Raw genomic sequence first — 23,743 nt, 5'->3', positions numbered from 1 at the left:
ACTAGCTATTCACAATTGAACTCAATCTCCAGTTCCCGCTTCCCCTTAGCTGGAGGTGGTGTGGGGCTGAAAGTTCCAGCCCTGCAATCACCCAATTGGTTTCCCTGGCAACCAGCCCCATCCATAAGGGCTTTCCAAAAGCCCCTCATTAACGTACACTCAGGTGTAGCTGCAGGGTTTGCTAAGAATAGCAAAAGACACCTTTTTCTCTCAGCTTCCAGGGGCTTTAGGGGCTCTGTGCCAGGAGTAGGATGAATCCCAGAGGAAAGAGAGGGCAGTAGGCCCGCCCATGGCATCTACAATCCCTTAGTGCCTTCTCCCTCCCTCACCCTGAGGACTTACTGCTTGTCTAATGTCTGTCTTCTCTATTAAACTACGAGCAACATGAGGAAAGAGGTCCTGATTCTCTTGTTCTCCACAAGCCTCTAGATGCCAGCACAATTTCCTGTCACTTGTATTTTTTTTTTTTAACTGTCACTTTTAATCTGTTATGAGTAGGCGCTCCATCATCATCCACTGATGTAGGGCTAGCCCTGTGCTGAGCGGAGCTGGCCCTCAGAAAATGGTGATTGAGAAAAAGAATGAAAAGAATGAAGTGGCTTCAGCCTTGGTGGCGTGTGAAGGGAAGCCCGGTAACCCTGTCCCCAGCGTCCCTCCTTGAGGCTCCAATGAGTCAGGATTCTTCCGTGGCAAGTGTCAGGAACTAACACACCAGTTCATGAAAAGGGACTTATTAACCCTTATCACTAGTGTGTACTGTGGAGAGAGCACAGCCAGGCACCAGGGAACCTGAGATAAGCTGAATCAGAGATAAAGCTGACAACAGTAAACAATTCCAGCAGACCTGCCCCTGCCCCCGGGTGTAAACAACTCCCGCAGACCCCCTCTGGCAGAAGAGACCCCCAACACATACACCAAAAAATTCGAGCAGTTGCCTAACCCTATAAAAACCCATGCTCTCAGGCCTCCCTGGTGGCGCAAGGGGTTAAGATGCAACCTATGAAGCTGTCTGCAGCCTCTACAGCATGCTGGCCAGGGAGCTACCCACACGGCGTAGCAGACCTCTCTTGACTCGTCCGCTGCTCCCCTTAGCAGTGTATTTCAGTCAGTCTGCCTGTTCTGTTCCCCGCTCTGTCTGGTGAATCCTCTCACCTCCTGCACCTCTGGCCTGTACCCCAGCTCTTGTATGCATAAATAAATCTTTAAAAAAAAATAAATACCTGTGCTCCCATTTTGGGGCGTGACTCTTGGCCTGCAGAGTCATCACCTCATGGACTTTCAATAAAGCCCGCTTCAGTCTGATACTTTTGGCCTCCTCTCTTTTCTGACATTCTGGTGCCGAAACCCAGGACTGGCCTCCTCTGTTTTCTCACATACAGGACACGGCTAATTTAGGTACAATGGGATCAGGGTTCAGATGATGTTGGGGCGCTCTACGGGGGCTCCCACAGCTGGCTTTGCTCTTCTCAGCACTGAGGTAGAATGGGAATCTGGCACAATGGCTCCAGACTCCTACATCCCCCATCCAGTATTCCTGAAAAACAGCTGTGCCCACTTAGAACAAAGTGACTAAAGCCCTTATCCATTTATCTCACACGAGGGCGCCTGCAGTTGTAAAACTTCTCCTAGCTTACGTAACTAGCAGGTTAGGGTCGGGTGGTTTTTGTTAAACAAATTGGCCAAATCTTATTACCCCACCTGTAAATTCCTGCACCCCCTTTTTTAGGTTATTAAATAAGTTATTTAGAGACTGAGTAAATTACATATTCAACAAATATTTGCCACATATACACAAAGTTCTAGTTCACATTTTAAATATAATAAATGTTAAAGTATATGTGATGTAGTAAAGACCAGCAATTCTGATTCCTCTAGTCCTGACATATTTTTGATACTGTTGTCAAAATCACAGTGTAATGAGCAACTGGAATTATGCATTCTGAATCCCTGGGTTTGGCCAATAAGTTGGCAAGACCTTCTGGAAGTCAGTAATCCTGGCTCTTATCACTAGCGAAATACAGATGAAGTGAAACATCTTCTCCTCACAGAGGCATTATTAGTATAAATAAGCTCATACATTTGGAACCTTGAAATAGAAACTATGTCCTAGGTTAAATATGGAATAGAGAGTGATGTTAAATTGAGGAACTTGGTTATTGCATATTGGGAAGAAATATTATTGACTAGTTCAAATGAGGTTTTACATCTTAATTGTAGCCAAGATATATCATTAAAATATTGAGTGACACTGACAGGTTACATATGTAATACATATCGATACAGGTTTGAATTATCAACTAAACAGAGATAGTCATAGAACTTGATAACCCAAACCTGCCCCTTTTGTTAAGCAAAAGTTGCCAAAACCCACTCAGGATGCCACCTGCGAGCCCCATCCCCTCGAACTAACCCTGTTTATCTCGGCAGCCTAAGCCCCAAGGCGGGTTCTCCTCTCACTCTGCCCTCACTTCGCTCCTGAGTGCATCTCCTCTCACCTACAATAAAGCTTCTTCACTAGCTCACCCCACAGACTCCCGCATGCACGCTTTCCTGCGTAGAAGTGAAGAACTTCGGGGTCCCTCAGCACCCCTGATTCCATGGCATCAGGGCTGGTTTTTCAAGTCCCATCATCTTCCACTTGCCATGTAACTTCCTGATCAGTTGAAGTCAGAGGAGGGTCCTTGAATCAATAAACGTTGTACTGGGCCAAGCAACTTTGCCAGGGTGCAAATCCCTTTCAAGTGCCGTGTTTGACTTCGGGTGAGATCCCCATTTGACTTGCTGGCCTGTGCTTGCAGACACTGGTTAGCAGGTACTCATGGTTTTACAAAAGGAAAGACCCAACTCCAGAGTTTCTGTTAATTCTAGGCAGCCACATAATGCATACTAACAGAGTCTTCACTCTGTTTTGGGGGGGGACCCTCGCTGGCGGCCAGGGAACGAACCGGCGCTGCAGAGGCTGCGGGCAGCCTCGCAGCCCAGTGCTCAACCGCTGTGCCACCAGGGGAGGCCCCACTTCTCTTACTTTTGAATCGATTGCTCAGTATACACAGAGAGTGGTACAACATCATACCTGTAGCTTACTGAGAGTTCCTTGATGGATGTGCTTGGCAACTATCTTTGTAACTTGCTTATTAGCAATTGCTAATACAGATGCTGTACCTGTTCTCACAAGTTCAGCTTCACTGAAGACACCATATTTCATCCCAAGGTGCCTATCCCTCTTTTCTATTGTTGTTGCTTAAAATAACAACAATCATTTTGCTCACAAGTATGAAGTTTGGGTGGGGCTGGGCAGGGGCAGCTCATTTCTGCTCCTCGTGGTAAGGTCACCTGGGGCTGCAGAATCCATTTCCAAGACGGCACACCCATTGGATGCAAGTTGGTGCTGGCTCTTAGCTGGAAACTCAGCCAGGCACTTCAATGCCTCGCCGCATGAGTCTCTCCCTGGGGCTGTCCCACTGTGTGGTGGCTGTGTTCCCAGAGAGGCCATGGAAGCTGCCAGCCCCCTCAATTAGAAACTGGCACAGTATCCTTGCACCAAGTTCTCTTGGTCAATACAGCCCCAGAAGCAGCCTTAACTCAAAGGGACATAGGACCACATTTTGATAGGAGCTGTCACTTTGGCCCTCTTCTATCTACTGCTAATGCTCTGGTGGACACTTCTGGACACCTCTTTTGCCATGACAGATTGAAATATTTAAAATTTAAACTTAGCGTTAAAAGGCTCATCTCATATATTTTTGAAGTTTTATTTCTAATCTACCAGGACAGGCTGTAATCACACTGACTATTTTGAGCTATTGCATTGTTGTTTTTTGTTGGTGGTGAGATGTTTTGCATCTAGTCATTTTTTTTTTTTAAGATTTATTTATTTTTCTATACAAGCACTGGGTACAGTCAGAAGCGCGGGAGGGTCAGAGGATTCACCAGAGCCAGAGCGGGGAGCAGAGCAGGCAGAAGGACCGAAGGACACTGCTGAGGGGAGCAGCGGGCGGCAGGAGAGGTCTGTGTGCCATGTGGGACCCTCCTCCGGTGGCCGGGGAGCAGCCGGGGATCGAACCAGCGCAGCAGAGGCCGCAGGCAGCTTCGCAACCCAGCGCTCAACCGCTGCGCCACTGGGGAGGCCCATGCATCTAGTCATTTTATATCAATTTGGAATGACTTGAAAGACTTGTATGAGATGGCAGCATCTCCAAGACACGAGGTGCCAGGTTTTTGAAAGATTTTGCGTTGTGCACCAAGTTCAGGCTTCTCCAGAGCGCAGGCAAATCAGCTTTGTTTATGCAGGATTGGGAAGGTGGGATGAACGGGGTGGGTTGTGCTGCTGGCCCTTTCTTCCCTGCCGAAAGACATCTGCGGCATGCTGTGTTTCATTTCAGGGTGGATGGACTAGATATGTGATATACTTGGGCTAAAGCAGCTCATCCATGTGCCCATCAACCTCATTTTGTAGCAGATTTACATTCTGTCTGGGATGCCAGATTGTTAATGAAATGCTTTTTTTAAAGTCTGCAGTCTGACAAAAACCTTTGCCCAGTCAGCATTTTTACCACATTAAAAAATAAGCATCTGCAGTGAAATGATGCAGCTAATGGTTTCTTTTCTAGGGAAGAATCCAATCTGGCTTTTTGGAGGATGATGTTGTCATTGGTCAGAGAAGCAAGGATTGTGAGGCTGAAGCCTGGTGGGGCTGACACTTGAGATTCCCAAATTTTCCTTTCCTTTCCTGTCATGGGTCAGCCTGCCCTATCACAGAAGATCTGGTTGGATGGAGTGGATTAGTATTCTCTTTTTTTAAATTACTTTTTAAAAAGATTTATTTATTTATGCATACAAGAGCTGGGGTACAGGCCAGAGGTGTGGGGGGTGAGAGGATTCACCAGAGACAGTGGGGAACAGAACAGGCAGACTGACTGAAATACACTGCTGAGGGGAGCAGCAGGGAGACAGGAGAGGTCTGCTGCGCCATGTGGGTAGCTCTCTGGCCAGCCAGGGTTGAACTCTTGCTGCAGTGGCTGTGGATTGCTTCATAGTGTGGTGCTTAACCACTTGTGCCACCAGGGAGGCCCTCTTTTTTTTTTTTTAAAGATATTTTTATTTACATATTCAAGAGCTGGGGTACAGGCCAGAGGTGCGGGGGGTGAGAGGATTCACCAGAAAGAGTGCGGAACAGAACAGGCAGACTGACTGAAACACACTGCTGAGGGGAGCAGCGGTTGAGTCAGAAGAGTCTGCTGCACCATATGGGCCGGGGATCGAACTCGTGCTGCAGTGGTTGCGGATAGCTTCATAGGTTGTATCTCAACCCCTTGTGCCACCAGGGAGGTCCCTGGATTAGTATCCTTTTCAGGGACTACTTTTGCATAATTTTTGTGTCCACACTTCTCTGCCCTCCTGGGGGAGCCACACACAATATACTGTCTCCTACGTTTGAGATTTGCTTAGTCTCTTAATTTTTTGTCACCCAGTGTCCCCAAGAAGAAAACTCACAGGGAAGATGACGAGTTGACGGCTTTAATATTTGGATTCCCAAATTTAGAGAAAGACTTGAAGGTGGATTTTCAAGGCACTGAAACAAAGGCTAGATCGTTCAATTATTTTGAGACCCTAATGACACAAAGGAGAGAAAAAACTTACCTAAACTTCTCTCTTGGGGGCTTCCCTTGTGGTGCAGGGTTTAAAGCCTCAGCACTATCAAGCTATCGCCAGCCACTGTAACACGAGTGAGTTCGCTCCCCCGCCAGGAAGCTGACCCACATGGCCCGGCAGACCTTTCCTGTCTCCCCTCTGCTCCCCTCAGCAGTGTATTTCTGGCAGTCTGCTTGTTCTACTCCCCACTCTGTCTCTGGGGAATCTTTTCACCCCTCCACACCTCTGGCCTGTACCCCAGTTCTCACATGCATAAATAAATCTTAAAAAAATAAACTTCTCTCTTGCGTTTGCAGAATCAGCAGAGCCTGGAGGCTTATTGACTAAACTTGAGCTGAGCTCCGAGGCTGGTTGGAGTTGGGGGACAGATAGAGGGACGAGGGCTCCCTGGGGGTGAGGGGCCAACAGAAATTCCAGACTCCAGTGATCTGAAGAACAGCCTTGCTAGCCTTCACGTGTGAACGGCCCTGTAGCCAGCCAATGAACTTCAGCCAAGCTCACATCTCCTTGCCCCCAGCCCACTCCTTAGCCAAGTAAAATTTAACTCCTTTGTTCTCCACTCTGGACCCCCAAGCCTGTGGAACCTCGTTCCCTTTCTTAATAGGAGAGACGGACTTGAGTTTATATTCTGTTTCTTTGCCGACTGATTCACAAGAAAGCCCATTTCTTTTCTAAAAACCCTGATGCCATTATCTGGTTTGTGCACATCTGATAGCGAATCCCACTGCTGGAAATGAGCACCCCACCACCCTCTTGCTGGGAAGTGTTCTCAACCTTGGGGTCCACATTTGTAAAATGGGGATAGTATCTACCTCTTAGGGCTGGGGAGAGGATTAAGTCTATGTTGGTAAGTTAGTGCGTGTATTAGCTATTTATTGCTGTGTAACAAACAGCAACCCTTTCCCCAAATCTGGCAGCTTAGAACAATAAGCATGACCTCAAAGCTTCTGTGCAACAGCAAACGGAAAGCTACTCAGCTGGGTAGTTGAGGCACAGGTCTCCCAGGAGGCTGTGTCCAAGATGGCAGCCAGAGCTGCTCTCACACAAAGGGTGGGTTGGCATGGGACCTGCTTCCAGGCTCACTTGTGGCTGTTGGCCTGAGGTCCTTTCCTGGCTGTCCTTTCAAATGGTAGGAGGTAGCCTGAGTGACTCTAGTCAGAGAAAGTTTTAGTGGACAGATGCTTTTTATCACCTGAGCTTGAAACGACATCCTCTTGCTGCTGTTGTTTTATTTGCAAGAAGTCAATCAGGGCCTCCCTGGTGGCGCAGCGGTTGAGCGCTGGGTTGCGAAGCTGCCCGCAGCCTCTGCAGCGCCGGTTCGATCCCCGGCTGCTCCCCGGCCACCAGAGGAGGGTCCCGCATGGCACGCAGACCTCTCCTGCCGCCCACTGCTCCCCTCAGCAGTGTACTTCGGTCCTTCTGCCTGCTCTGCTCCCTGCTCTGGCTCTGGTGAATTCTCTCACCCTCTCGCGCTTCTGACTGTACCCAGTGCTTGTATAAATAAATAAATCTTAAAAAAAAAAAGTGAATCAATAAATCCAGCTCCCATGGAGGAACAAAGCTCCACTTCTTTGGAGAAGTATCAAGGAGCGTGTGGACATGTTTAAGGCCATTCTAGTATTCAATGAACCATTAGCTGCTGTGGTTCACTTAGCAGACAAATTCATTTCTTGGTGAGTTGATCCCCAGGCTTACTTTAGGGACATCCTACTTTTATCAGTTAGAGATGCATTAAAAGGAATCATTCTGGGACACTATAATGGAATGATGATAAGCCCCAGGGGACCTCCATGAAATGAGAGTAAATCACTTTCAATTTCTGATACTTGCGAAGGATGACTCTTTCACAAGTTTCCTCTGTTGCTCTGGGTCAAAGACTTTAGGAGAGTAGCATGCGCCATTTAAAACTCACTTCTCCAGGGCCTCCTTGGTGGCATAAGCACTATGAAGCTATCCACAGTCACTGCAGCACAAGTTCAATACCACATGGCACAGACCTCTCCTGCCGTACCCGCTGCTCCCCTCAGCAGTGTATTTCAGTCAGTCTGCCTGTTCTGTTCCCTGCTCTGTCTCTGGTGAATCCTCTCAGCACCACCAACCCGCATTTCTGGCCTGTACCCCAGTTCTTGTATGCATAAGTAAATCAATCTTAAAAACAAACAAACAAACAACTCACTTCCCTAGACGAAGCATGATTCCCCCTGAGACGTCTGGACTGTGTGCCCAGCTGTGGCAGGGACACCACCATCGGCCACACCTAGACCAACGGGGCTCCCAGTTCCAACTCACCACAGCCATTTTAAATTTCAAAAAGCAATTTAGCAAAAAATAAACGTGTTTATTTCACTATTGAGCATAATCACAAATTTGGACAAAAAGTGAAAAAAAAAAAATCACTTCCACAAACGGAATCCAACCACTGAGGACATTATTTCCTTCCTATCGTTTCAGTGACACAGCGACAAGTGGTTGCAACCACAATTTCATATCCTGCTTTTCACTTCATCACACGTGCATTTCTGGTCCATGGTCTTTCACACTTTTTAGTTGTTAGGAGCGGTGCAGGATTCCGCTGGATGAATGAGCCACAGTTTCCTCAACTATTCCTTTCTCTACTTCAATCAGCTCTTCAGGATGCAAACACATTTGTTCACTTATTTTTGTGTGTTGCATTCTGATTCATTATTTTCATCCATGCTACGCTGCCTTTTAATTTTTATCATTTTCTTCAAAATTGCCACCATTTGTCACCTTAAGGAGGGGTTAGGTGGGTGTATTTACAGATGTTAAACCTTCATCTGGAAAATTACTGCTGCTTCCGAACTTGGGGAAAGTTTTTCCTTTTATTGCAGTTCCTCCCTTCATCTTCAGTTTCTAGATGGCTTAAAAAAACTCATCTGGAGTTGATTTGTAGTGTGAACTAGGGGCCTAAGGGATTCATTTTCATTTCTAAATTACTAACCAGTTGGTCCAACATTAACTGCATGGCCCTGCACAACCTGTTCTGGTTTGTGATTTTTTTTCAAATCCCCTCCTCACTTAGAACAGGGTTCAGTTCTGGCCTGCAATTTCACTGATTTGCCTATCTTGCCTATTTGCCTATCTTGCACCAGCAACTTTATAATATTTTAAAAAAGGATTTAATGAAGTCAGGCCTCAGCTGGAAGGGGAACTTGGTCCAGTTAGAAAAGATGTGCTCAAGGGCTGTCCAGATTTGAGCAAAAAAAAAAAGGAACAAGGCAATAAAGTAGAAAATGTGAACTCCCACAACCAGCAGACTTGCCCAAGGTGGCCAGCCTGAAGCTGGGGCAGGGGCCAGGGTTTGAGCGAGGGTGGGTGGAGGGGATATGGTGGTGGGGGAGGTGGGGTGGGTAGTATCTAAGTCGGCTCTCCTGCAAAGGCAGCGAAGAACTTCACAGGAAAAAAAGCAGCTCCCTATTTGATGCCAACTCCTAGTTTAGAGAAGACCACCTGGGCAGCTGTCTCTCACCGCTGAGTGGGAACAGACGCTTGCCTTCAGTGCCGCCGGCTGATCCTCTGAATTAACGATGTGGCGGATGGCACATTTCAGGCCAGTAAAGGACCTGTTACGGCACCTCGAACTTCCACTGGAGCAAGAGGCTCAGCTAGCCTAGCCTTTGGTAGCTGGGCAGGCAACAAGTGTGTAAAATGATGTCATGAGTGCAATCTCAGTTGAAAGATTCATTTTCTAAAAGGGTTTAGGTGCAGGTGGAATTTTCCAAATTCTCAATTTAGAATGACCTGTAACCTGTGAGAATCCAGCACCAGGACCCAGGAGAGAACGTCCGTGTAGAAGTTTCAACCTGAACAAACGACGTGGTCACGCGACAGACCCTCCCCGACAGGTGCGGGCTGCTGGGCTGGCATGCGGCGACTGTGAGGGACCAGAGGGAGCCGGCTCCGCAGACCATGGGCTTGGGAGGAGGGACTGTGGGCCTCACTGAGAGAGGGAGAGGATGCTTCCGGAAAGGGCTATGGATCCAGAAGCCCCTGGGTGCTGCGAGTGCTGAGTGGACAAAAGAAAGACCAGCAAGAGCCAGTGAGACAGCACTCACCTTTGATCCTGGGCTTTGAAAAATCAGATGATTAATTCCTACAGCTGAGTTTCCCCACAGCTTAATGCCTGCGGGGAGGGGGAAGGTGAGCCAGACCGCGGCGGGGACTGGATGCTGAACTCACCGTGGTTCTCACGCATCATGTGCACTGACCTCCCAGATGCCCCAGAGCTGAGCTGCTCTGCAACATAGCCGGGGGGTGGGGGGGGCACCCCTGAAAGCCCAGCTGGAGACTGCATGGAGACCTTCTGCAAACCTTGACCCCGCAGCCGAAGCAGGGTGTTGGGAGGATGAAGGAAGAGAAAACGGGGAAGATTCGGGGGCGTGGGCTTGCAGAGGGCGGCTGGGAACTGTGCTGCTCTGAGACCCTGGGTGATAAGCCAGGCTGACCCCTGCATTCTGGAAACAGGCGGGGGAGGGCGGGCCGGGTGGTGGGTTACTGACAGCAGGCTTTAGGGCTACCTGCAGAGACTGGTGGTTGGAGACCCTGGGGTCACCCTACCTCTCTAAGGGGGTGTCTTCACCAGGGGCCACCGTCCCACCTGCCTCACACGGCTGAGGCCACTTGGAGCCTGATTATTTGAAGGTGTACGCCGGCCCCTCATGGAGGTGAGACTGGGCTTCCCAGTGAGACGTCCCGGAGGGCTACACCGGCTTCATCGGAAGAGCAGACGGAAGGAGGAGCCTCGGGGCCCTGAGGACCCGGAGCCCAGGCCGCCCTCCGCTCACTTGCAGACAAGCCTGGTGTGGAGGGTGTTCCCACCTGGCGGAGGGTGCTCCTCTCCAGACCCCGCCTCTGGGCACCCGCACTGACCAGGAGGGGAGGGAGGCCGGGCAGCCGCACCACCTCGGGCCCCGTGTGCCCTCCATGGGGCTCCGTGCACTGCGGTGGTCCCTGTGTCTTTGGCAATCACGTCACTGTGGGTGGGGGGCTGTGGGGCGAAGCCTGCCCGTCACAGCTCCTCCTTGTTGCTGTCCTGGAGCTGGGCCAGAGGCACTGGAGTCGGGGGCTGATCGACTGGCTCAGGGTGGCCAGGCTGCTGTCTGCTGTCCCCGGGGCGCCGGCCCGCAGCGGTGGAAGCCCGCAGGAGCCCACTCTCCTCTCCCAGCTGCCGGAGCCGCTCGGTTCCCACCAGCCCCTGTCTGCTCAGGTAGCCCTGCTGGCAAAAGGGCGGCAGTTTCTGGTGTGTCAGGGCGAAGTGGAAGCAGGACTCTACAGAGGCAAAGGAGGGAGAGGAGTGAGAGGGGTGAGGTTGGGGAGTGGAGCCCCGGGGTCTGGGTGCTGGCTCTCTGGGTATCTCACGACTGAGAGGAGCAGCCACAGATCTCCTCCCTCCCTGAGGTTCCAAGAAACAGGCCACCCCGACATTGGGGAAGGTTCTGGAATGACAGCAAAGCACAGACTTGGCAGGGCTCCTCAGGTCTGCAGGACTGGGCGGGAGCTCACAGAAGGGGTGAGGCAGAGAACCAGTGGTCAGACTACCTAGAGTGCAGAGCTGTCTGCAAAGACTGGCCCCACAGCGTCTGGCTGCAGAGATGGCGCGTGAAGTTTGGTGGGAGCTCAGGCTAAAACCTGCAAGCCCTTGTCTATACCGCAGCCGCGAGTGGGTGCACAGGCCACACTGACAGAGCAGGAAATCACCGTGGGGGCTTGTGCTTTAGCAAAATGAAGAAACAAGCAGATGGGAGAAGCAGTGGCGAGCAGGTCCTCTGGGGCAGGAGGATGGAGGTGGGAGAGAAAAGCCTGTTAGCCAAGCATTTAGGAAAAGTTACAAAACAGGAAAGACAAGAGACACAGGGGCTCCTGCTACCAGGGGTTTGGACACAGCAGGACCAAGGAGGGCATCAGAAAACCCTGCTCGACCTTCTGTCTCAAGCAAAAGCTGGGCACATCACAAAGGATCACACATTCCACTGCCCACGCGTGATATGTGTTACTGCAAAAAGTGCTTGGGAGCATGAGCATGAGGTGCGCCTATGATGGCAGATGCTCAGGCTAAGCCGGGAGCACGGGGCACGCACACCTGCAGGGCTGGGTCAGGTGCCCAGGCCGAGAGGTCATTACAAGGCAAAGATGGAGAGGGAGAAGCCAGGGAGAGGGTGCGGAGATGGCGGGGGCTGGGAGGCTCAGTTGCTGCCTGCCTCCCGGCCTGCCGGTCAGCCTGCTCCCCCGCTTCAGCTCGAAAGGCCTGTCACATCTATCAAGGGCTCCAAGATTCTTCTCCGTCTGCCTGAATCAACAATGAACCTGCCCGCCCCATGCAGTCTGCCCCCAGTGGCTGCCTGCTTAGGCTATTTAAGTTGTTTTAAGCTGCCGCCCCAGCATGCTCTCTTTCACATCAAGGAGAACTGAGCAGGTGAGGCGTTGGGGGTGGAGAGCGAGGTCGCGGCTCTCTGACCTGCAGGCCAGGGCTGCCCTCTGACCTGATTTGACATGAGTGGTGCTGGGCATTCAAAGACGTTCACCAGATGCCCGCTGAGCAGCGAAGGGCAGAGATCCTAGACGTTCCAGTCTGTGCTCCCCTCCCCTGGTTGGTTTTAGGGTTCGGCTGTGGGAGGTACGTTCCCATTCCAGTCTCTCTTCCTCTGCCCAACGTGCTACCGCATCTCCGTTGGGCTTCTAATTACAAGCTTGTTCTCTCATTTCCAGAGCTTTTATTTGATCTTCCAATAACTGCCCGGTCACTTTTTGTCTTTGCCCCTTTCATGATATTGTCAATAACCTCTGTGATTTCTTTACATTCGACATCCTGCCTCTGACCATGCTAACTCCCGCCTCCTTTGTCATTTCTATTGATGCTCCTTCAAGGTGGATTTGTGACCTGTCAGAGGCGGCTGCTGACGACCCGCTCCAAGCATTGTCCTCTACATAACAGGCAACACCTGCCTCCCAGGAGCCATCTTAGGTCATTAGGGCCCAGCGAAAGAGCAAAGGAGCTTTCTAGAAGGAAAACCATCACAGCTCTGAGTTGACTGGCCCAGTTGGCCCCTTCCACCCCCCGGTTTACATACACACCCTCTCAAAGGTGGCTCAGGAGCCCGCTCTGAAGTGCCCGGCCTGACCCCTATGGGGGTCACTGCCTCTGCAGAAACTCTTCGTGGTTCAGCCTTTGGCTTCTGAGTGATGAGTGAAACAACCCGGTTCAGGCTGACAGGTGTGTCCTTGCGTGGCAGGTGATTTTTGCTTGGAGTTGATGTTCCTTGAGGCTTGGTGGGAATTCTGGGAGGCCTACTTTCTAAAGTATGGTCCTTCACAGCAGGTGTGCCTTAATGGCTGATTCCTGCACTACAGGGATGGTGAGAACTTTGGACCCAAACTCACAGGAGCGAGGTCTAGTGGTTGGGAATTCTCAGAGTGAAAATGGAGACCCTCCTCGGGGTGCCGGAGCTTGGCCTCAGAGCACTGCTTGTGGGCAGTGAGAGCTGCAGCAGGTGGTGAGCAGTGATGGTGGATGGCGGCGCTTCCCCTACCCCAGGGCCAGCTCCTACGCTGTGGCTCCCCAGCTGCAGGCAGTGGAGAGGCCCATGGTCTGGTGCCAGGATCCTGGAAGGGACCGAGCAGGTGCGAGTTGTGAGCTGACTGTAAATGGTCCAATCAGACTAGTGGTGGTGGTGGGGACCCTGGGAGAGGAGCCAGCTGGGGCCTCCATTTCTGGCATTCTGGCTCCTGGGCTCCTTCACTCTCTGGACGTACTTGGACTGGACACTTGCTTGCTCAGACTGGACGCTCTCAGATGCATCCAGCAGCTGACTTCTGAAGGAGGAGGAGGAGCCAAAAAGTGTCAGAGAAGCCAGAGAGCTCTGCCTGGGCCTCTGCATGCCTCTGACATTGCTTGGAAGGAGCCACTGGCCTCAGGCCCGGGTTGGGCCAACAACAGCTCACAAAAAGCTATAACGCTAGTGAGTGGGTGATCGGCTCTGCTGGCCAGCGCTGTCCAGGCCTGTTGACGGTGACCGGCTCTCTCTGTCACCTGTGAGAGCTGTTAATCTTCCAGCACCACCTCTTGGTGTTGCTGCCTCCGTTGCTGCCTGGCCCAGTGTCTGTGCTGTCCATGCTGACCTTCAGACTGCTGCTGTGGCCCCACCTTTGCACACCCGCAATGTGGTGAGCGGGACCCACGTGCTCCACGCCCTCGGTGATGGAATGGCGCCCTTTTGGATGAGCAGCTTTTGCACGCTGGACACTAACTGGGTGAGCTAGCCGGTTACCTGTGGCCTTGTTTCCCGTGTTTGTTAAATAAACCCCACTGTTCCCTAAGCTTGCATGCTCCTGCAATCGTGCACTATCTATGGGGTGACGAGCCCACAGACCCTCAACTGTCCTCCACTGGGCACTGTCCTTTGAGACCATAGCTCCCCCAGAGCCCAGTTTCAGGGGAGAAACCCTGCCCCCCTCTACCGAAGAGCCAAAAAAGCAGCCTCATCTCCTCAGTCTTCCTCTTGGGACTGTCTTTGCCTCCTAGTTCACCCACAAAGCTTATTTAGGGTGTCCACACAGATCCCCCCTCCAGCTGCACCCCCCCATCCCCAAGTGCCGGTCAACACCCAGGGTCTAGCTGGCCCCAGCAGTCAGCCGCTGACCAGCCCAGGACGCCTGCCTCACTGTCTGGTCTTTGGGAAGTTCCTTCTTTGCCTGCCAGGTCTTTAAAAGCCCTTTACTCAGTGTTTTCAGGTGCGTGGTCCTGGGAGGGCATTTCCATGTCAGGAAACATGTCTGGGCCCCAGGTGTGCTCCCCGAAAAGCCATGGGGCAGGGCTAGCTGGTCTGCTGCCCAGCTCCAGCTCGGCCCCTTTGTCCTGCTGGGACTTGCCTTACCTGCGTAGAAGCTTCGCAGATCAGTGTCCAAACAATTCTCCAGGAAGCGCCTCAGAGGCAGGATGTGCCCCACCGGGGCGGTCCAGTCTGTGAGGAAATCCTCCACGATGTGGTGGATGGCCGTGGGCCGGGGCAGTGGCCAGTGCGCGGGGCGGAACCTCACCTCCTGCTCTGTGGGAGGACAGGGGGCGGCGTCAGGGCCGGGAGGCTCCCCACATCCTAACGCCTGCCTGGCTCACGCTCGGCTTTCCCACACACCCCTGTGCTGGGTGCGGTCAGCAGCTCACCTCACCACCACCTGCGCGGGCCTGGAAGGGACAGACTGGGCATCCCCTGCGCGGTGAGAGGTCGGAGGCAGCACCGAGATGAGCCACTTGCACGTGGGGCTTTTCTAAGACTCGCCTGGACGGAGGTCCGCGGTGGCTGCTTCTAACCTGGCCTTTCTCACCCTGAGGGGCCTTTGAGCTCACCTAGTCCGGCTTCCCAGCGGGTGTGAACCGCCTGCCGTGGGGCTGCAGCAGCAGGCCATGGGGCCAGGCTGGATGGTCTCTGTACTGGGCAGCGAGCCCCCGGGCCCTGTGGGGCTGCTCCAGGGAACACCAAGCCACGTCCCTGTCTCTTCCAAGGGATACAACCCTGCCTCCTCCAGGTGACGGGCCCTCGGTTCTGGGTCATTCGTCTCGGGAGCTGCTCCGGGTCAGGCGCCTGCTGGGGCTGTGTGATCTCACTTTCCTCACACGACCCTACAAGGTGGGCGCTACCACGATCCCCACCTTACAGACCAGGAAGCCGAGGCTCAGAGAGGTTAAGTAACGGTCCGAGGTCACACGGCAGGGAAAGGACAACCTGGGGCTACCACCCAGCTTCTCGTACTCCTTCCTGCCATCACTTCAGCACCAGCAGTTCCAGCTCCCCTGAAGCAGCTCCAGGTCTCCCCGCCCCCACCAGGGTCAGCTTCCTTTGGACATGCTCCGGCAGGACAGGTCCTCTGACGGACTTTGTGGTGCCTGGAGGCGATCATGACACTCCCTGTGTGGCCTGGCCACGCCGTGGGACCTGCTGGAATGTGGGGCCTGCACTGCTGCTCTCCGACCACCTGCCTCAACAGTCTCTGGGCTCAGCCCCCAGGGGGCCTCCTCCTGTGAGCTGAGAGTGCTGAGGGCGTGACCCACAGGCAGCGGGGCCTGGGGGGTGCCTGCTGAGCTGCGCCCCGGCTCACCGGTGGGGAGGTGCCGGTAGTAGTAGATGACCGGGTGGAGGAAGTTGGACTGCCAGGCGTCCTTCATGTGTCCCACAGACCGGTCATAAAAAAAGACGTCCTTGTCAGGCCCAGAGAAGTTTCTGCCGTACTCCATGGTGATGACAAAAAGCCCGTGGCGGGCCTGCCGCCCCGTGACTGTCTCCAGCTGGGCCAGCATCTGCACGGGGAACTCCTCCAGGTACTCGAATGCAGTGGCGTTCCTGGGGAGAAAGGCACCGGGGGTGGGGTCAAGTGGCGTGGACAGCCCTGGCAAAGGCGGGGCGGTGGTCAGACGCTGCCCTGATCTGAGGGTAGAGTGGACAGGACTGGTGGGGGTCTGAACGTGCAAGCGAGTGTGAAAGCCGGGCATGAAGGAGGCTTCTGGCACTGGGGGTCTGGCGAGTCCCTGACCTGGGTCCAGGTGTTCCCTGGGCTGCCTCTCACCTGCCTCCTCCCACTCCCCTCCGCGGGGCACCCTCCCTCCAGCCCTTCTTGGGCACATGCTGTGACCTGCTGCCTATCACTGCACTGAGGAGTCAACGCGCCTGGCCCCAGGGAAGGCTCTGACCCCTGCTGACTCTCCGAGCATCATCTTGGTGCCAGAAGCTCTGAGCTGCCCACTGGGCAGACGAGAGGAAGGCTCAGAGAGGCTGACTGACTTGCCAAGATCACACAGGCGGAAAGTGGCCAAGTTAGGATGCACACCAGGTCTGTGCTGTCTGCAGAGCTTGTGTTGCTCTCACTGATTCTGACCCTCTCCTCCCCCTCACAGCTTCCTCTCTGCCCCGTGGGCTTCGTCTCAGAAGAAGCACTGGCTTATTCCACACCTGGTGGGAGGGACAGTAGGGTGGAGGCAACTCACTCCTTCAACAGGACGATGTCGGCCAGCACGCTGAACATCTGGTAGAGCCCAGAAGCCTCGTTCACGCGCCGGATGATGGCGCTGGTCAGCTGCATGATGGGGTGCCTGGTGGAGGGCCAGGCCACGCCGTGGTGGCGATGCTCCAGCAGCCGGTGAACAGCACGCACTGGAATGGCCAGAGGGAGGTGGCAGCTGCACTTAGGGCTGTGTCCCTGTCACTGGGAAGGTGGCGGCATCGATACACCGCCCAGGACTCAGCACACACTTGTATGAGCTCCCTGGGGGGGGGGGGGCTCTGAGCAGGGGCCTGCACAGCTGCTTTGGGGCGGGCCGGGCGGCTGCCTTGTCAGCCTGCAGGCCACAGTCGGCTCGGTCTTGGCTGCTCGGCCTCTGGCGTGCAGCAGGCACGGATGATGGACCCCCGGAAGGTGCCTAGACTGGCCCTTGCTCAGGCCGCCCGCAATGGAAGGCACTGCTGTCACCCACACCAGGAGTCACAACCAGCCAGGGAGCCTTTCCCTGACACCCGTCCCCTCCCGCTGTGCTGGGGTCTCTCAGAGCTGCTGACATGGAAGACCTCTGCTCCCTCTCCCACAGCCTTAACCCAAACGGTCAGGAGGTCCTGTCTGGAGAAGCTCTGTGTATCCAGAGAGGCTGGGGAAGCTCTACCACCTGGCAGGGTCTTCCTGCGGCCTGGGACTGCTCCACGCAGCTGTGGAAAGGTGGCACCGGGCACAGGGGCCTGCTCTTCAAAATGTGTCAACTCCACACCCAAATCCCAACAAAGGCCAGGCCCTAGGCAGGCCACTCGCACGCCCAGACACATGGCGACCGGCACGCGCAGGGAAGGGCGGGCAGCGCTGGGGACAGGGCTGAGCTCTGCAAAAGGCTAAGGAACTGTGTGGTGAGGGGGGCTGAGGGGGGCTGGGCCAAAGGAGGGTTGGGGGAAGGAATAAAATGAGAGCGCCTGGCACACTCTGAAAAGCAGGCAGGGAACTGGCGCAAAGCTCTAAAGGCCGCCCAGGAGCTGGGACGCCTCCGGGGTGGGTGGGGAGTCACTGAAGAGCTAAAAGCAGAGGGGTGTAAGAGGTCTTAGTTTAAAGAAAGGGTGTTTTGGGGGTGGTGGCTGAACGGGAAGCCAGAGACTGGAGGCAGGAGAGACGCTGAGGCCCCAAGAAGAGGGAAGTAGGGGTGGGCTGAAGAGAGGGACATGAGTGGGGTGGCGGGGCTTCCAGCATGTTCTATTTTCCATGCAGTTACTGTGTGTACCACCCATCGTTCAGCTCTTTGTCCTCATATATCCTACATGTCGCCCTTGGGAGCTGTTTCCCAGCTAAATGACGAGCAAGGGCCAGGCAGGATGTGCTGTGTACAGCCGCGCTGCCCTCCCCCTAGGAGATGCCTCAGTGACCACAGCAACCGGAGGTGGCCTCGGCACCTGGTGCCACTTCCCCTTGGCTGTGAGCCTCAGCGTCAGGTCCCGCCTCTGCTCATGGGGCTGTTGTGAGGCTCGAGTGTGTGAGCAGGGGCAAGATGGGGGACGGGACGAAAAGGAGATGGAGCAGCACCTGCTGGGACAGGGTGTGGACAGGAACACACAGAGGCCGGTGACAAGGGACTCTTGCTGGGGAGACAGGAGGAAGGGGCACTCGCGTGGCGTGCATTCAACTAGCAGAGCCGCAGGCACAGACAGTGCTGCTCCCTGGTTTCCTCACAGCACGGGGTAGAAAACACCCCGTCTAGAAGTCCACAGCAGAACAACACTATCTTCTGACACACGAAAGTGAGCATGGTGGCTAGTGAGGCCTCAAGTTAAACACAGAAATGTCAGGATGTAAGACTCATGGGTTTTGGGGCAAAATGAACCATGAGGGCAAAAGCTGTCACCCACCAGGCACCAAAGCACCCGCCCAGCAGCCTGATGTCCACCTGCCATTTTTCACTGGACTCTTGATGCCCAAAGAGTCTCTGTGCCCGGTACTGCCAGGGAGCACTCGATTTAGTGCCTCTAGCAGCTCTGGAAGCGGGCACTTTTATATCTTCTCTGAGCTTTTTCTAGGTATATCCAGAGAACGTGATCCACTGCTGTCTGCTGCAGGCGGGGCGCCTACGACAGTCTCCCTGTGGGGCCGGCGGCCTCCTCGGCCGGGCTCACCTGTGTATCGGAATCCGTGGATGAAGCCCCCAGCAGATTTCCGATAATCCACGGAGTGGCTGGCGGTCCCCAGGACAAAGAGGCCCCGGCTTCCTTTGGACTCATAGTTAGCTCTGACCAGTGGGTACTTCTTGCTGAACTCGCCCCCTGAAGACAGTCTGAGGGACCTGGGAGTGGAAAGGGTTGATCAAAATCGCTGCTGTGCATGAAACACTGAGGGCACTGAGCTCAGCGCTTTCTAGCTCATCTCATTGAAACCACACCACGACGCTAGCACAGCGTTTAAGCATTAATAGCTGGAGCAGCAGAGGCTGGGGGCAGAGCCAGGATTCAAGCCTGCCGGGGCTGGGCTCTGGATGAAGACCCGGGTGGGTGCCCCCAGGTCCCCTGGGCTCCTGAGTCTTGGTCAGAGGAGAGTAAGGCACCAAGCCTGGCCTAGGTACTGGGGCAGCAACATCTAAAGACAAAGGGGCTCTTCAAAGCAATTGTACACAACCTTAGCAGCTGACTTTCGGGGGAGCCTGAGGTCTAGGCCAAACTCCTGGTCCTTATAAGAGCCCCATGAGCTAGAACGAGCTCCATTTTAGCGATGACACAGATTTGGCGAGTAGCGAATCTGAGGCCCTTCCCAGAGCCTGCATCAGCCTGGAGGCTACAGCGCCTTCCAGCAAATTCACCAGCTGTCTGACCTCTCCCCTCTCCGGGCGAGAGCGTCAGATGCAGAACGCGGCCACCACCACTGCCTGGAGGCCACCTCGGCCCCCCGAGAGCCATGAGCATGTGTCCTGGTGGGAAACCAGGCAGCACCTACATCTCATCTGAGGGTGCATCAAAAAAAAGGGTTGATGAAAATTGCTGCTGTGCATGAAAGCCCATCCCTAGCTGGTGGCAGGTGACTCTGTCCCCAGGCGGCGCGGGGAGGCGTCTGCTAAGAGGTCCCAGCTCTTGTCCCTTCGACTCACTTGTTGAAGATGGAGAAGTCGAAGTTCCAGCCCAGGCAGCGGATGACGCGGTCGTAGGCCACACGCATGGCAAAGTTGTCGCTGTCGTCCTGCGGGAGGGTGACGGCGTCGGCACTCTGGTTGGCCTCCTCCAGGAAGAACTTGAGGGTGATGTGGAGCTTGCCCTCTCGGTCCTTCACGAGGGCCAGATCCATCATGTCAGACTCCAGCAGCCCGTCCAGGGACTTCAGCTGGTAGGTGTCCAGCAGGCCGTTGTTGATGGCCCTGGGGCCCAAGGAGAAGACAGGAGAGAGGGGCGGTGTGTGCAGGCTGCCAGGGGATGTGAGGGAGGGGCGCTTGGCCCGCTGGGACAGCCGAGGGCAGCGGGCAGCCTACCTGAGGTCTCCCACGTAGTGTGTGGCCCAGGAGAGCCGGACACGGGAGCGGCTCAGCATGTGGATGAAGTTGGTGACGCCCAGAATGTTCTCGGCCGTCTCGAAGGCCGAGTTCCCTCGGCCCAGGATCAGCACGTTCTGGCCGGCAAAGTCCCTGGGGTCCACGGACACCGACTCGTACCCCTCCGTGTACTCGGAGCCGGGGAAGTCAACCTGGTTGGGGACTGACAGTCCGGTGGCGACAAGAAGGACGCTGTGGGGGGGACAGAGGGAAGAAGGCGGGGTCACTTAGCTAGAACCCCCGAAGTGAAAATCACTCTTGGGCCCTGCCCGCCCAGCCTGCCTGCCTCGCCCAGACTGCGGCTCCAGCCAGAGACCACCAGGCCCTTTGTCTCTTACCGGCCTGGCCCAGCAAGCCCGAGACAGCTGCCCCTGTCCCTCCCCGAGCAATGGAGTGGTTCCGCCGGTTCTGAGAACAGCAAGGAGCGCCCCAGGGATGGAAGCGAGACTTGCTGTTCTCTCCGCTTTCTGACTTGCCTGGAGGAGACAGGTGTCCGGGGGCAGTGATCCGGACCAACCTTGCACCAAGTGCTTTAGCATCATCTCACCCTCAGGCGAGTGGCGTTACCTGGCCTCCTCAGGTGACGAGGAGGCACAGGCCCTGTGGGCCCAAAGCCTCAAAGCTCCTAAGGCCACAGCCAGAATCTGAACACAGATGGGCCGAGTCCAGAGTCCTGCCCTTTACAGTCCTGCTTTACTTAGTGGTTTCTGTCCATGACGGACCCCACAGGATGGCGGCCCCAACAGGCAGTATCACCCACCACGGTGTGTATCATGGGTTATGCCTCTAGATCTTATTTATGCCCCATGCCAACTTGTGTGACAACGAAATCACCCAATGACATGTCTCAGAATCTGCTTCTGCTGTGAGGTGACACCTGACTGTGGGGAGTTCAGTTCTGGGGTGGCACACTGGGAGCCGCAGGAGAACGGTTTGATCACCGGTGGTGACCCCACTGGTCTGAGGTGGGGAGGCCATGAGAAGCTGTGCCCCTGGCTTTCGGACCCTGTCTACTCTGCTCCCGGCTGACACCCTTCTTGCAGTGCTGCTGCCTAAATGCCAGGGTCCAAGTCACCCTAACCCGTGCTTCCCTGGGCTGCCCAAGCAAGGAGGGGGCACCTCTGGCGAAAGGCTGATGAACCCAGAGCCAAGGGCTGGGCTGACGGCCAGGTGGTGGGAGGCAGAGAGAGAAAACAGGTACACCAGGGAGAACACAGGTCAGAAGGCAGGAGCTCAAATTCTACCACATCTTAGCTGTGTGACCTGGCAGCAATTACTCCACTTCTCTGAGCACGTTGATTTAGAAAATGGGGATCAGTGAAGCTCCCCCTGGGGTCCTTGCGAGGCCTAAATGAGTGCAGTAGAGTGTGGAACCCTGAATCTGAGTTGCCCATCCAGGGCCATGCTTTGTCCCAAGCCACAGCAAGCGATGTGAAACGCCGGCACCCCCTGGTTGGGCCCCCCACTCCTATGAAGCGCTGAAATCCCATGCCTAACACTTGCTGGACATCTGCCCCAACAGTTTCCCGCAAGAATGTTGGGGAGCACTAGTTCTAGGAGTCGCTGGACAAAAACACTTTTGTGGGTGCAGGAGCTTCCACAATGCTGAGTACTTGCCAGCAGGAGAGTGTCGCGGTGAATGGGGAGATACGGAAGAACAGTCCTGGAGGAGCGGGTTAGTATTTTCCAAACCTATCTGACCACAATTCTCTTTTTTTTTCCCCAAAGATTTATTTATTTATTTATACAAGCACTGGGTACAGTCAGAAGCACGGGAGGGTGAGAGAATTCACCAGAGCCAGAGCGGGGAGCAGAGCAGGCAGACTGACGAAATACACTGCTGAGGGGAGCAGTGGGCGGCAGGAGAGGTCTGTGCACCATGTGGGACCCTCCTCCGGTGGCTGGGGAGCAGCCGGGGCTCGAACCGGCGCTGCAGAGGCTGCGGGCAGCTTCGCAACCCAGCCCTCAACTGCTGCGCCACCGGGGAGGCCCTGACCACAATTCTTTAGGACACCTGGGAGACGGTGGCTGAGCTGACCCTCTTGGCGCTCCGTTTCAGCGGGAGCCAGGCAGGCTCCCTTTCCTCCATTCGCCCACACCTACCAGCCACCTCCCGCCCCAGTTCCTCCAGGAAGGCCCAGCTGCAGCAGGTGAGCTCCGGGCCCCCTTCCTTACCTGCACCGGTACACCTGGCCCTTCTGATCGGTCAGGATGAAGTAATGGCCATTCCAGGCCTGCGGGTCCTTGTCCAGAGTGACGTGGGCAATGGTGGTGTTGTACAGCACGCGCAGCCCCAGCCTGTCTGCGAAGTCGCCCAGGTAGCGCACCATGTCGCGGGCGTCGGGGAAGTAGGCCCTGGAGTAGTGCCTGAAGAGCAGCCCGGGGTCGTGGCTGAGCAGAGAGTTCCAGTCGTGGCGCAGGTTGAACTCGGCGTTGGCCTTGCCGGTGTACAGCTTGTTGATGCTGATGAGCTTGCGGTGCCGGGGGTAGCGCGTGAAGAAGCTGCCGGGCCCCGGGGCGCGGTCGAAGACCACGTAGTCCCTGCCCGCGCGCTGCAGGAAGTAGCCCATCTGCAGGCCCGCGGGCCCCGCGCCCAGGACGCAGTAGTCCCTGGCCGGGCGCAGGCAGAGCGCGGGGTGCAGGGCGACCATCAGGAGCAGCCCCGGGGGGCCCCACAGCGGGGCCGCGGCGTGGACGGTCATTCTGCGCAGGCCGGAGGGTGACGCGGGGCCCGCGATGGCCCCCCGAAGCCTGGGGAGAGAGCAAGGAACGGGGCTGGGGCTCACCTGAGCCCTCACCGCGATTTGGGGCTAAGCCCAGGGACCTGCAAGGTCATTTGCCCACACCCCATCCTTTCCAGCGTGGATCTGGGGCTCCCCCTAGGATGCCCCAACCCCTCGATCTCCTTCAGGGTTCGGACCCCAGGGCCACAGCCCGCCTCTCACTGTCAGGTAGTCGGAGGCTGGATGCGCCCCACGGCCCCCCCGGGTTTGAGCGGTTCCCCCCACTCCTCTGGGGCCCCCCCAGGTTGGACCCCCCGGGAGGAGGAGTCGGCCCTTGGCCACGCCCTCCCCCGGCTGAAGGTGTGGCCGGGAGGCCCCGCCCCGCCAGGTGCCGGCCCCGCCCCGCGGTCACGTGGCAGGGATGCCCGCACACCTGCTGCCGCGGGCAGGGCCCGGCCCCCCTCCCGGGCGCCCCCCGCGCGCGGAGCCCCCGCCGCGGCGCCCCCCGCCGCCCGGCCCGGCCCGGCCCGGCCCGGCCCGGCCCGCACCTCCGGCTCTCCGCGGGCCGCGCGGTCTGCGGAGGCCCCGCCCGCCCGCCGCTCCGGGCGGGTCACGTGCGCGCGCGCGGCACGCCGGGAGGGGCCGGGCCGGGCCGGGCCGAGACTGGACCGGCCGGGCGGGCTCCGGGGCGGCCCGGGTGCGCACGTGCGTGGCCGCGGCTGCCTCCGGGGGACCCGGGGGGGCGCCGCGGTTAAGGGTCCTCGGCGAGGCCCGGGCAGGTGGGTCGGGGCAGAACCCAGCGCCCCTCGGCGGGCTCGCCCGG

At 55.8% G+C, this 23,743-nt stretch overlaps 1 protein-coding gene across 1 annotated transcript; it reads right to left on the bottom strand.

Annotated features, from left to right (window-relative positions):
• Positions 1 to 7,991: 7,991 nt before the first annotated feature.
• Positions 7,992 to 23,067, bottom strand: FOXRED2 (FAD dependent oxidoreductase domain containing 2). The gene is made up of 8 exons (XM_037513645.2): positions 22,373 to 23,067; positions 20,138 to 20,389; positions 19,763 to 20,026; positions 18,801 to 18,967; positions 16,646 to 16,811; positions 15,763 to 16,004; positions 14,544 to 14,714; positions 7,992 to 10,941 (listed from the first exon to the last, which is right to left on the bottom strand). The coding sequence occupies exons 1-8, from the start codon at positions 22,897 to 22,899 to the stop codon at positions 10,682 to 10,684; spliced, it is 2,049 nt and encodes a 682-aa protein (XP_037369542.1). The 5' UTR covers positions 22,900 to 23,067; the 3' UTR covers positions 7,992 to 10,681.
• Between the last annotated feature and the right edge of the window lie 676 nt (positions 23,068 to 23,743).

Source organism: Talpa occidentalis, unplaced genomic scaffold (assembly GCF_014898055.3).
Source record: "Talpa occidentalis isolate TD23 unplaced genomic scaffold, MPIMG_talOcc4v2.1 talOcc4.16, whole genome shotgun sequence".
NCBI classification, from domain to species: domain Eukaryota; kingdom Metazoa; phylum Chordata; class Mammalia; order Eulipotyphla; family Talpidae; genus Talpa; species Talpa occidentalis.
This window is presented reverse-complemented; position numbering and strand designations above follow the sequence as displayed.

Bases quoted from the DNA above. Each gene is read 5' to 3' on its own strand.
- FOXRED2 (XM_037513645.2), bottom strand. From the start codon at position 22,899: ATGACCGTCCACGCCGCGGCCCCGCTGTGGGGCCCCCCGGGGCTGCTC. The intron at 20,027-20,137 runs GTAGGCTGCCCG...CTTGGGCCCCAG, and splicing joins CACTACGTGGGAGACCTCAG to GGCCATCAACAACGGCCTGC. The intron at 18,968-19,762 runs GTGAGTCGAAGG...TTCCACTCCCAG, and splicing joins GACTTCTCCATCTTCAACAA to GTCCCTCAGACTGTCTTCAG.